The following is a 12,453-nucleotide window of genomic DNA, read 5'->3' on the forward strand; positions in this document are numbered from 1 at the left end:
TATACAAAAGACATAATGAAACACTGATTTTAATCCTGAAAACAATATGAAAAAGCAAGTATACAGTTTAAAAGTACAGTACCCACAAATGGTGCTGATTTTCCTGCAACCATTAGAAAGCAGAGATGATGAAGCTACAAAAAACCCAGATCACTTTATTTGTGGAGTTTCTGCATTTGGCTGATCTACCTCAACTTTTCCACCTGTTCCTGAGTTGGCAGCCTGCGCATCTGTTCCTTTCTTACTCCATTTTCTCCAACAAACCTGTGCTATGGCTACTGTGCTGTTGGAGTGAAGAAGCAGAAGTGTCATCAATCTGGTCTGAGAGCTTTGGTTTCACCATCATTAAGACTGGATTGGTACACTGTCAGTCACTCACTAGTACAAATTTGACTTGAACTGGGTGTAAGTCATCACTGTTCATCAACAGGACACATAAGGAGGGACCTGCCTTGGTTTTATGTTTAGTATCAATCTTCCTCCCAGCAGCACCCTGGTGACAATCTGACCCAGGTGGCAAAGCCTGCTTGTACAAAGGCAACCATTTTTCTTAGTCAGTGTAGGGAACCACAGTGATTTACATCAAACCAAGACTTGCTCTTGCACCAGCTGCAGCAACCCCAAGGCCAGGTTCACCATGCTGTCAAACACCTGCCACATGAACTGACCAGGACACTCCCACGGCTCTCACCCCAGCCCACCCACCACACGGGTCCTCAAAGTGTTTAAAATCACCTGGACCCTCCATGCGTGCAGCTGGCGGCACAGCCTCGTCTGCAGATTTCCCTGAGAACCACAGAGCAGGGAACAGAGAGGAACAAGAACAGGGCAACCCCTTGGCCAGACCGAACAAACGCTCTCTGGGCTGTTTTCTTTTGGTGACGACTGGCACAGACCACACTTCCCCAGGAAGCTGCTAAGGTTCCTTCTGTTGATTTTTTTATTTTCCTATTTTCATTGTGTGGTTGGAGTGAAAGCGGTGGCATTTGGCAGCTACTTTCCATCAGCGCTATTGTTATGCCCTGGTAGAAGGGATTTGTTTTCCATCAGGTGAAACGCAAAGGCCTTGTCCCTGTTTGCAAGAATAAGGAGTTAAAGAGACCCCCTGGGGAAATACTTCCAAATGCCATGCATGATGTGACTCTTAAGATTTCTCGGATGTGGTTAACGCTTCCCAACAAAACAATGCATTAGCACACTATGTATGTTCTGCTATGCTGCTGCCCACATTTCAAAGAAATCATTAATCCTGATGCTCAGAAGCTACTGAAAGAGTGAACTGGGGAGCACCGCACAAGTCCCGTCCTTAAACTTCGTGCAACACTCACAAGCTAAATCATGTTCAAATGCAAGACGCTCTGTAAGGATTGTTACCACTGCTCACCCTAAATAAAGAAGTATTTATGCTACTAATCATATCACAAAACAATGCTAAACTACCACTTAAGTCTGTGAAGACAGCAAAACCATGTTAGCACCTTATAAGTTTAAGTATTGTTCTTGTCTCTTTTGGGCTAGTGTAGTTCAGTTGCTCGGGTCTTCAACTCCTTCCTGAGAAAAGCCTCTTTATTCCACATACCAGCTGCTAGATTGTGTGGTTTTCACATAATGCTATTGGAATTGAGGTTGCTAAATAAGAACTAGAAGGCTAGAGCTAAGCAGATAAATTCTAATTTCCAATTACCTCACCATAAATGGGGTTCCCAAAGAATTCTTCTGCCCTATTTTCAGACAAAACACTTCTTCATAGATTAAGGACACAAAAATCTCCGTTAAAACCCAGAATTACATTCTTCATATTCTGGTAGAAGTTGATGATGTAATATGTGCTCCCTTCGCTTTCTTAAGCGGTTGGTTGGAAATTACTTTTAAAACACTGCTAGCTTGTTATACATTCACAAATTTCAACAGAGGAGGACTTAAATCTTTAGTTTTGTGCCTTTTTTTCTTCCAGCTAGAACTTATTAATAGTTTACTGAGAACCTAAGATCTTTCTGAGGCAAATGAAGTATCCAAAAAGATAATAATACAATCCTACAGAAGGGACAAGAGTGAGGGAAGGGAAAGCTAACTTGTAGCCACTTCTTATTCTATAAGCCCATTAAAAAAATGCACCAAAAGCTGACAGGTTTTTTGTTGTTATGTTTTAAAGACCTCTGGCTTGTGTGGAGAAAGTAGCCTCTACATAATTCCATGTATGGACACAATTATTCCAGAGAAACACCCTATTTCCATCTAGCCTTGGAGTCTGTTCCAAAACAAGCATACCAACTTCAGAGTTACTCAGAGAAAGATAAATCTGTACGCTACTTCATTCTACATTAATTCCTGAACACACTGTCATAAATACACCAGGCATTTGCGAGTCCATTTTTCTGGGGTCTTCTGGCTAAAGGGACCCTTAAACAAATCAGGACTAGACCAAGCTAAAATTAGGCTGATTGTTTATCCCACTTTCCCAGCAGCTAAAGCCTCCACAGCTTAAGTTCATAGCCTGGGCGCTGCTGAAACTGTGGCTTTCAATGGAAAAAGAAAAATAATAAAAAGGGGGAAAGAGGGTCATATTCCCCACCTATGACTAATATTATATAACGCTGCGTGTAGCTTGAGTATTGCTGTGTAATGAGGACACACTCACGTGAATTATGCAGCTCAACAAAGCCATCTCAAAATTGGATGGCTTTACTGCATCGCGAGCTTGTGGCGATGCCAGTCAGATGCAGACAGCAGACTTCTTAACCTTCTGGCTGAGAAGATTAAATCCTTAGCAGAGCGACCTCTTCTCTCCTCCTTCTCCCTCCTATTCCCCCATCTTTTAAAATAAATAACAAAGGAACTTTTAACTTTCCACCTAAAAGGGAAATCTAATTTTCTAGTATTTCTAATGTAATCAGTAGGTTGGACCTCCAATGATATAGAAAAAAGTTATCACCTTACAAAGCTGACAAAACATGAGTAGGTAAACAAGATCCTCCCATACCTTCATAAATATCAGGGCAAAGGACCAAATATCTTCCTCATGTGCCAGTTTCCTTTATTGAACAGCTGTAAGGAATTCTTATGGTACGTACAAACATTAAAATATGTATTAACCAAATCCGTGTGAGAGCATATAACCACCACCACTTGGAAAAATAAGCAAGGTCATCCAGTCAAAAGATTTTATTTTTGTCTAGGATCAACTGCTTTATATGGCTTTGCTACCAAATATAGAAACGTTATCCCACATACAAACGCACTACTTTCAGAGACGTTGCTTTTTGGCGAAAAATAGAAATACGTTTTCCTTCTAAGAGACCTTTTTGAATGTGCATTATAAAATTCCAAGAAACGTCAGACAGGAAAAGGACCAACCAACCACATTCTGGACTGAACTATATATGGCTTAACTCCATTAACTTTAGTGGTTTTGAGAAATAAAGGCAGAACTTTATTTAAAAAAATTAAAATCTTTCATCTCAGAATTCCAGGATTATTTAGTAATTCTGGTTAAGCTATTCACCATATTTAATTCCCCACATAAATTTTAAAAGACAATTAAGAAATACTGTTCTAAAATAAGCCCTGTCCACAGCAAGGCAGGCGATTCTTTTAGAAACTATGAGCAAACGTCTGATTAAGATGACAAGCCACATGGAAACCACTTCCAGAATCAGACTTAAAGGGCACAGTTACCAACCAAATTTGGCAGACAAGGAATCATGACGAAGTGCGAAGGCACGCAGCAGCGCAATAAAAAGTTGGGGATCATCATTAAATAAGACGGCAAGCACTTGTGTCAGTTCAGGGAGGGCAAGAACATAAACAGGACAAATTCTAAGCATTAAACACTGGATTCTGATGAATGACTCGGTGCCACAGCACGAGGGGAGACGGCTCTGCCATTTCCAGACCACTTGCCATAAACAAGCTGTATCGGTAAAGCAAGTATCTGCCTATGCAGATATCGCATTCCAACATCTTTCTATCAAGAGAGCACAGTTTCAGAAGCATTTTAACAGTAACAACAGGAAGCTTAAAAGACAAACAACTAAAAGCATGACGTATATAAGGCTCTATACTTTCCTAAAAGCTGCACCTAAGGTCAGAACTCTGACAGAGGTCTGACGTTTACTGCTAGATAACAGTAGGCATCTAGCCTTATCTGTAGATACCCATCATCAGATTTGTTATTTTTAGTATGTGGTTACCCCTGTTTAAGATCACTGCGCCTTCAGTCTTTATGCTTAGAGGATGATGACTGGAATTTCAGCCCAAGCAGAAAAGTCAGCATTTATAGCAATTTGTCAAATATTACAGGAAGTTAATTGAGCCTCATTTCTATTTCCAGGAGTATTAAGATGCATCAAGTACAACTGCATTAACTTGGAAAGGGGGCAGTAAGAAACAAATTATACTTTATTCTTTGCATCAACTACATTTGTAGCGTAACACAAAACAAACCCAGCAGGCATGCACATTGAGCTCCCTGGGAAAAAAATACCATCAAATTCTGAATGCGTACGTGAAGTTTAAGCTTTTTCGACCAACAAAGCACAATTTACCGACCCGGCGACCGCAGCAGAACTGAACTAATTACGCACTCGGTCAAGCCGCTGCTTCACCAAACCAACTATTTCGCTGTACCTCCCAGAAACTATTTACCTCGTTTCTGAGTCAGCAGCAGCAGCGATAGCAAAGGGCACTCGGAGCCGGGGGTCTGCGCGCCGTGTTCGCGGGTCCCGGCGCCGCGGCGCCCCCGGGGACAGCACAGCCGCACGGCCGGGACGGACGGAGCGCAAACCTTGCCGGGGCCTCGCTCCCCGAAACGAGGACCAACCCCAGCACCGACCCTGCCCCCCGCCGACCGCCGCGGGACCCCGTCAGGGTCTCCCTCAGCGGGAACCGGCTCCTGGCCCGCCCCCCACCGCCCGGCGGCCGCCCCGCCACCCTCCGCCGCGGCCCCAGCAGGTGCGGCCCGGCCCCCCGCGCCGCCGGGGCAGCTCCTCCCCTTGCCCCCGGCTGCAGCCCCCGGCCCGCCCTCCCCGCGGAGCGGCGGCCGGGGCCGGAGGGGCAGCCGCCCGCCGCGGCTCCTACCTGCGGCTCCTGCGGCGGCCGCCAGCGCCAGGCAGAGCGCGGAGACGAGCGGCGGCGGCGCAGCGCGCATGAGGAGAGGCCCGAGGGAGCGAGCGAGCGGCCCCGGTCCCCCCCGCCCCCCGGGATCGCAGTGACGGGCCCGCCGCCCGGGGAGCATGACGGGAAATTCCTGGGCACCGGCGGCCAACGCCAAATATGAACATGAAGCCGCGGAGACACCCGGCCCGGCGGAGCGGGAGCGGCCGCCCCCGGCACCGCTGGAGGGGGAGGCCTGAGCCCGGGCAGCCGGCGCGACCGCGCTCGCCTTTAATTTAAAGGGTGCGCCCCGGACAGACCAACCAAGCACCTTCTCGCTTTTTAATTTTTTAAATTCATTTTCCTGCTGCTCCGAGGCGGCCGGGGAGAGCCGGGCGCACGGCCCCGACGCCCCTTCCCGGGGGGCTGCCCCTGACCTACCTGCGCGGAGCCCAGGGCTGTGCCGGGGCCGGGCCGGGCGGCGGCAGCCGCGGCGCTGCGGGGCACGGTGGCTCTGGCCCGCGGCTCCCACTGGCGGCCAGACGTCGACTGACTGATCTGACTTTTATCAGGCACAGCGAAATTAAGACGGCTCTTAATGACCCCCTTCCGTATACTCAAGAAAAAAAAATAGGAGGGGGAAGCAGAATTGCAACACAATTCTCCCTCCTCCCATTCTCCTTCCACAAGGAAGAGCTAGAAGTGAGCTGGGCAAAAGCACATCCGTAACAGACGAATGCACCTTCTTTGATCTTCCTTCCCCACGATCCTTCAGTACAAATCATCACCAAAACAATTGTGCGTTGTCATCTATCAAAATCCATTTGAGGACTTTCTCTCAAAATACTAGAAATAAGCTGCAAACACATGGCTAAGACTATTCACCCCTATCACTTAACACATCTGACAACATCACCTTCCCCTGGACTTAGAAATCAAGGTAATATCCCATCCCCCCCCGTGTGATTCTGACAAACGACACACTTAAGGGAAGCCCAGTTGTGTTTTTCAACTCCCAGCAGCATCTGCTCAGCTTCAAATCCTAACAAACATTAAAAGTTAGGTGACTATGATGCATTAATTTCCCCCCCCTCACACCCTAGATGAACAAAAGTACCTGAACCCAACAGACATCCAAATATCTAGAAGGTGAGACGCATATAAAAGCCCCTAATAAACCTTTAATTCGAGTTTGGTTTGGTTTTTTTTTGTTTGTTTTTACAGGACAGGGTGACAAATTACAACAAACATCTGATTTTTCTCTGATGTTCAGGTATTATACACATTCCCCTCTGTCTTGCAGGAAGGGATATTGGTCAACTTAACAGTTTAAGGTAAAATAAGCTGCATAATAGTACATATTACAATAATAAAATGTACAGTGTTTACAAGAAATATATTTCAGAAGCAAGATAGATGCATTTGCATCAAGGCGACCTTTTAAAATGCCACAACTATTTTTACATTCACTCTTGCAACAGGTCACAAGATGGGGTGTCACTAAGGTCAGGTTAACAAATCACTATGATGCACATCAAATACAACAACATTAGTTTATATACATATATATAATACATATACATGTATATTATACATATACATATATGTATATAGTAAAACTCATCAAAATCTACCAGACCTGGCACAATCTACTTACCCATCAAAAATATGTACTTGTCCTTGGTAAGTAGAGTTCTGCATGGCTGATTATATATTATATATACTCATTCATTAGCATCTGAGACATAAAACTGAGGATTTAAAATTTTTCAGTTAACAAACTCTCCAATAATAAACATGGTGCCCACAAAAGCACAAAGGTAAGGCACAATAGGATTTTCTGTTGCAGAATAGTGTGCATCATGTTTACTTAACCGTAATAAAAACGTGCATTATTTGTGCAAGTTCATGCTGCAAATCCATCATATCTACAAAGTAAAGTGAATTTCAGTAAAATCTGTGGGACTGGTGTGCTTCCAGTCTCACCTTCTACAGGATATTCAGTTGGATAATTAGATAAAATTGTTGTAGGAGTGGGGATTAGTAAAGCAAATAATCTTAGATTTGCAACTAAGCTTCTCCGCAACAATTTTGTACTTCTAGGTAAATGTTAGTAAGTTTACAAGCCTGGAATCACAAAATGTACTGCCAGCTGTACGTCTAGTTCACATCTGCCAAAATTGTTGCAAGGAAGCATGTACCTTTTAAAATTTTAACAGGTAACTGATTTGTTAAAACAAGTTATAATGTATTGGGAAAGTCACTCAATCCCAACCGTATTTTGTCACAGCCCTGGCAATTGTAATAATAAATACAGCTTTTCACAAAATATTTTTCCAGTATCTGCCAATTGTTTCTTTATTGCTCACAAATTTGAATTCATTACAATTGGTATCAGACCTTTCACACAAAATCATAGTCAGGTATTTTAATATAAAACCTATAAAAGATATTTAACCTGTATCTAATACTTCAAGGTATTTGGCCTCTTGTCATTGTACAGCCAAAACCATATAAAACATTAGGTTTTGAATAAAATAGGAAGCTTATTCACTGCTTCAATGCAGACATCCTCACAGAACACAACCATTTTTGCCACCACCAGCATTTACATTTATATACAAAGCCTAGTACATCCGCACTCAGTCTGTTTTCCCCTCACACTTATATGCAACCACTAATGCCAGATTAACTTTCCCCATACCCCAGCTGCAGAAAAAGATTCTTATACAGCAACAAAAAAAAATAAAATTGACTGAAAAAGAAATTTAACTTATTCACCATCAGGAACTGTAGGTTGGTTGTTACAAAATACCCACAAGATTATTTCACAGGAAACTATGGAAATACAGGAAGTTGTCATTTCTCCATGCTTTTGTGTTTATCAAAAACACTTCTTGGTGCAAAAATACAGTCACCACATGTGAAAAACGTATGATGAAGTTGGTATTCCTCATGCAAAACTTAAATGTGTTGGTTTACTATAGTCACAGAAAAACTTCCTGAAGCAATTGGTTTCTTTTGTCAGCTCAGTATTACTGCCTCATTGCTAAGTCCCTTTGGAAACAAGATTTCTGGAACGTTCAAACTTTTATTTAATTCATTAAAGTATTACATACAAAAAGCACTAAAAAAGGAAGACGGCAGCCAAACAGGAAAACTCCTGTTGCAAGTAACAGTCCTAGCAGTTGTAGAAAGTCTTCTCAGGAACTTCCCTGAGAATTAGTTGTGCCTGTCCGAAGACGCAGATGTGACATAGAGTTCATGTGTTTGTTTGATGGCTTCAGTGGAGTGTTACTAGTAAGAGCCTGGGGAAAACGATGATGATACCGATCTAGTCGCAGGTATTTTACAGTTACCAGCTTTCCTATGAGGCAAAGAAATAGGAAAATAGAAACCTTCTAGTTCAGCATTATTACATTTTCCTTCAGGATGTAACACACACAATCACATCATTACACTGAAATTGGGTTCCCCATTAATGACTACTAAAAAGATCCAGCTTTTGTTACAGCTCAATACTTTATATATAAAACCCTTCTCCATTTAAAATAACTCCAAGTGCACCCATCTTATCATTTCCACCCATGTTTGCTATAAACCCCCAGTTCTTACCATCGAACCAAGAGCCATGTAATGCCTTGAAAGCCTTTCCAGCGTACTCTGGAGAGAGACACTTCACATATACACAACCCTGCATTAAGAAAAAACAAGCAAACCACCAAAACCTTTATTTAAGTCCAAAAGACAAGGATAAAGAAAGCATTAGGATGTTACTGCAAAGACACTTACCTCACGTGAATTTTTGTCAACAGCAATATGAACAATTCCATCATTATCACTACATTTCTCCAAGATTGCTTCTTGAATTGCTAGGTGCCAGTGGTCACCTATTTCCCTATGCAAACAATGAAAAATTTAATTAAGCACACCATTTTTAAACATTGACAACAATCTCATCCTTCCCCACCGAGTCTGGTTTCTCTGTAACTTGACATAATTTTCTGTTAAGTGCCTTTGGGACACATGTAGTACTTTAGCAATTGAACAATCAGTAAATCAGGTTTTACGGTCCACATTAGAAAATCCAACCCTAACCATCTAATGGAATAATCTGTAACTGAGGTGGGGGGATGTGTATCCTGCCCTTTCAGCAGCCTGCCATCACCTTCCTGTCTGAAATCACAGTCATAAACTCATCTTCTCACACCTGCTCAGAGATCCTGGCCACCATTCCAAGGAGAAGGCCACTCCTAGGCTATTCATACTGCCATGGAAGAGGAGCAGGAGATGCAGAAGAAGGGGCTCTGCCCCTTTACTCAGAGGAAAAAAATGGACCTTTCCAGAAGAATACAGAAATACAGATGGATAACTGGTTTTACTTACATAACTGGATCAAACATATTGCGAATCTTTAGACATGGTGTCAAGCTGTTTGGTGGTGAATTTCTTCTATCTAGATGAAATGCTACAAAGAAAAATAAATTTAATAGTGTTTAATGACATGCAAAATACCACCTAGTTAACAGCTGTCAACTTTATACATTATAGCGTTTCTGGTTTTACTCAAAAGAATACTTTCCTTCATCTATGAAAAGCTTTGAGCAAATTAAGTTCCCCACAGTTGTGTTCTGCACTGAAAAACACATACCACACTTAAGTGAATTTTTTAGATTTACAACTTCTACATTTTAAAAGATAATGCACTCCCTTATATCCAGGCCATAGTACACGGAAAGAATTCAGGATATTTAAAAAAAGACCATACAGATGAAGAGAAAATATTTGCATTACATCTCCATGAAAAGACAGACATTCTTAACATCTGGAGCACATTTTTTTGAGCTGCAGGTTAACCATTCACAGTTTTAACTGCCTGATGAATTTTCATTTCGTCCTTTTTGGGCAATATACTGCCCATCTAACTAAGAAATAGGAAGACACTTAGATGGATGTTGTATTGCATCTCTATTGCAATAACAACAGATGTGAGAAGATGTAAGAAGAAAAACAGATGTTAAAAGTAATGGAGTAACTCTTTCAAAGCTGAATGATCCCATGAAATGCACTCTGAAGTTCTAGAGTAAATATTAACTTCTCTAAAGTTCACAAGTTCTGCTTGTGGGAGTCACAACAGAAGACCGCACCATGAGAAACGGAATAAAGGAGCCCTTCAGATTCAAATAAGGTAGTTCCACACCTTGAGAAGGACCAACAAAGCAGCAACACAAATGGAAGGGGATAACTTGGTAAAACAACCTCAAAGGCTTGAAGGAAGTTTTGCTTTGAAGACTTGAGATGAGTAGATTGAAGAGTTTAAAAGTAAGATTAAAGATCTCAACAAGACAAAGTGATACTCCAAACTGATGCTAATGCTTCTCCTTTGGAATCCCCACTTTGCAAGAGTCTGACAGGTTCAAGGTGTTATGTTCCAAGTGTTAGAAAGAAGTCTCAGTTTTGGGCAGATGACACTACATGCCAGTGCTTCTTACTGCTGATCTTTTAAAATTAAAATCTTGCAAGTATATCCAGAATACATGAACCACTCTTCTGCACGTCACCACACCAAAAACCCTGTCACGCAGAAGAAATGCAGTCATATGGAAGACTTCGCACGTGAGAGATGAGCACTAACCAAGAGAAAATTCACTGTCTGCAGATACGGCGTAGAGAAACTTGCACCTTAAGAAATCCCTGAGGCAAAAAAAAGATAACCAACTAGAAGAGGTGGCCTCCAAATCTCATATGGAACCTACCATAAGTTCCTCAAATAACTAAAAATGTTCTTATTAGAGTATACACACACAGAGTCCAAGTCACCAACATCTGTAACAACTGTTTTTTTTCTTAGGAATAGATTTCTAAATATGCTGGTGACACTGCATCTATCTCTGAGCTGCCTATAGTTTAAGGACAAGTCCTTTTTCAATAGCACATGGTTTTGTAAAGTTTTTTGCCCTTGATTAAAAGTTATGCATAGGGTACACAATAAAAACTTTACAGAACTAAGCAACATTGAAAAATAAATGGATTTACCTTACTCATGTAGGTTGGCTCCAGCAGATCAAGGGGAGGGTGAAATGTCACTAGCATATTGTACATTGGGGCACCACACCATACTGGAGAAGGTGATCTGGGGTGGCCTAGTCATGGACCTGGACCTGAAAAGGTGTGGGGTTGATGAAATTATGTGCTGATTGCTAATAGCTAGGTTTATTCAGCGCATGGTTTTAATCCAAGGATAGAGCATGGTGAGCTTATTTGCAGAGACCCTAGGTCCAGAGGATCAATATTTCTGCAAGCTGTTTATGAACTCCAGAAAAAGAAACCATGCTGTTGTTTAAGGCAGCAGCTACATCACTGAGCTATGCAAAAGTAACTATATGGGGAATGCACGCTTTAGTGCAGATACCTATAGAACCCAAGCTCTAATGTCTAATAATCCTGATGTGCTCTTGATTGGAAGATCTCAAGTGCTTGCAGAGATGACTTCAGCAAGAGCACACCATCAGCACTGGCGCAAAACTTATCTTCTACTAACTTAGTGTAACATCATACTAGTAGAGCAAGTGGGCCCAGGGCAATACATGAAAATAAAGATTAATTTTGCTCTTTCTCAATATCTCAAAGTCATTATAAATTAAAAAGTTCTGCTACTTGGATGGAGGTTTTTGTGTACAAGGAAATAAATGGCCACAGAAATCAGAAATGTACAAATAAATGCTAGCACAATAATAAGCACTGAAATGTATGCTAGAAGTGGGACCAAAAGGAGAGGCTAGAAAAGACACAGGCAAAGAAAAAATAATGCTGTACCTACACAGCACAATTCAAAATAGCATAGTTAACAGATGTCTCTTGAACTTCATTACACACCTATAAGAATTAATTTGCCTCCCGCTGCCATGTTCCTCCCAAAAGAGCAAGTTTAACCAACAAACCTATTCAGATTATAGTAGTGATTATTTGAGAAAACTACACTGGCATGGAGCATACAAAATATTCTCTTCCCTATAAGAGCACATGCAGGCATTCTTTTGTGATACCAGTCTAAGCTACACAATAACTAAACACCTCACCTGTCATTTCTTTTCCTAAAGAGGTCTCAACAGTAAAACTTGCAAGATGAGGGTAAAATGGTGGAGATGAAATAGGAAAGCAGAAGCACAACTTTGTGCAATGAGTCACCGACAAGAAAATTTTTAGGACTTTCATAAATTCCCCTTTGGGACTAGTGAGCAACTTCAAGAAAGAGATGCCACTTCATATTTCAGTCATGATGTACTTTGTTTTATTACCTGAAACTGAATATGACTCTATCATTCCAGATTCAAAGAACAGCAACAGCTAAAAGTGAGTGCT

At 41.8% G+C, this 12,453-nt stretch overlaps 2 protein-coding genes across 3 annotated transcripts in view; both read right to left on the reverse strand.

Annotated features, from left to right (window-relative positions):
• Nucleotides 1-5,305, reverse strand: part of MSRB3 (methionine sulfoxide reductase B3) — an 85,934-nt gene extending 80,629 nt beyond the window's left edge. Inside the window, 3 exon segments of the mRNA XM_065855961.2 lie at nt 5,077-5,148; nt 5,150-5,188; nt 5,190-5,305. Coding sequence (XP_065712033.1) covers nt 5,077-5,148; nt 5,150-5,188; nt 5,190-5,279 — 201 coding nt within the window. The 5' untranslated portion in view covers nt 5,280-5,305.
• Nucleotides 5,306-6,252: 947 nt separating this feature from the next.
• The window catches only part of LEMD3 (LEM domain containing 3), a 48,923-nt gene continuing 42,722 nt past the window's right edge, over nt 6,253-12,453 (reverse strand). For both annotated transcript variants that reach the window (XM_071802489.1, XM_065842549.2), the window contains 4 exons: nt 9,478-9,559; nt 8,884-8,989; nt 8,707-8,785; nt 6,253-8,458 (listed from right to left, as the gene is read on the reverse strand). In XM_071802489.1, the coding sequence (XP_071658590.1) occupies nt 8,295-8,458; nt 8,707-8,785; nt 8,884-8,989; nt 9,478-9,559 (431 nt within the window). In that variant the 3' untranslated portion in view covers nt 6,253-8,294. The remainder of the gene's footprint in view (nt 8,459-8,706; nt 8,786-8,883; nt 8,990-9,477; nt 9,560-12,453) is intronic.

This window comes from Patagioenas fasciata, chromosome 1 (assembly GCF_037038585.1).
Source record: "Patagioenas fasciata isolate bPatFas1 chromosome 1, bPatFas1.hap1, whole genome shotgun sequence".
NCBI lineage: Eukaryota > Metazoa > Chordata > Aves > Columbiformes > Columbidae > Patagioenas > Patagioenas fasciata.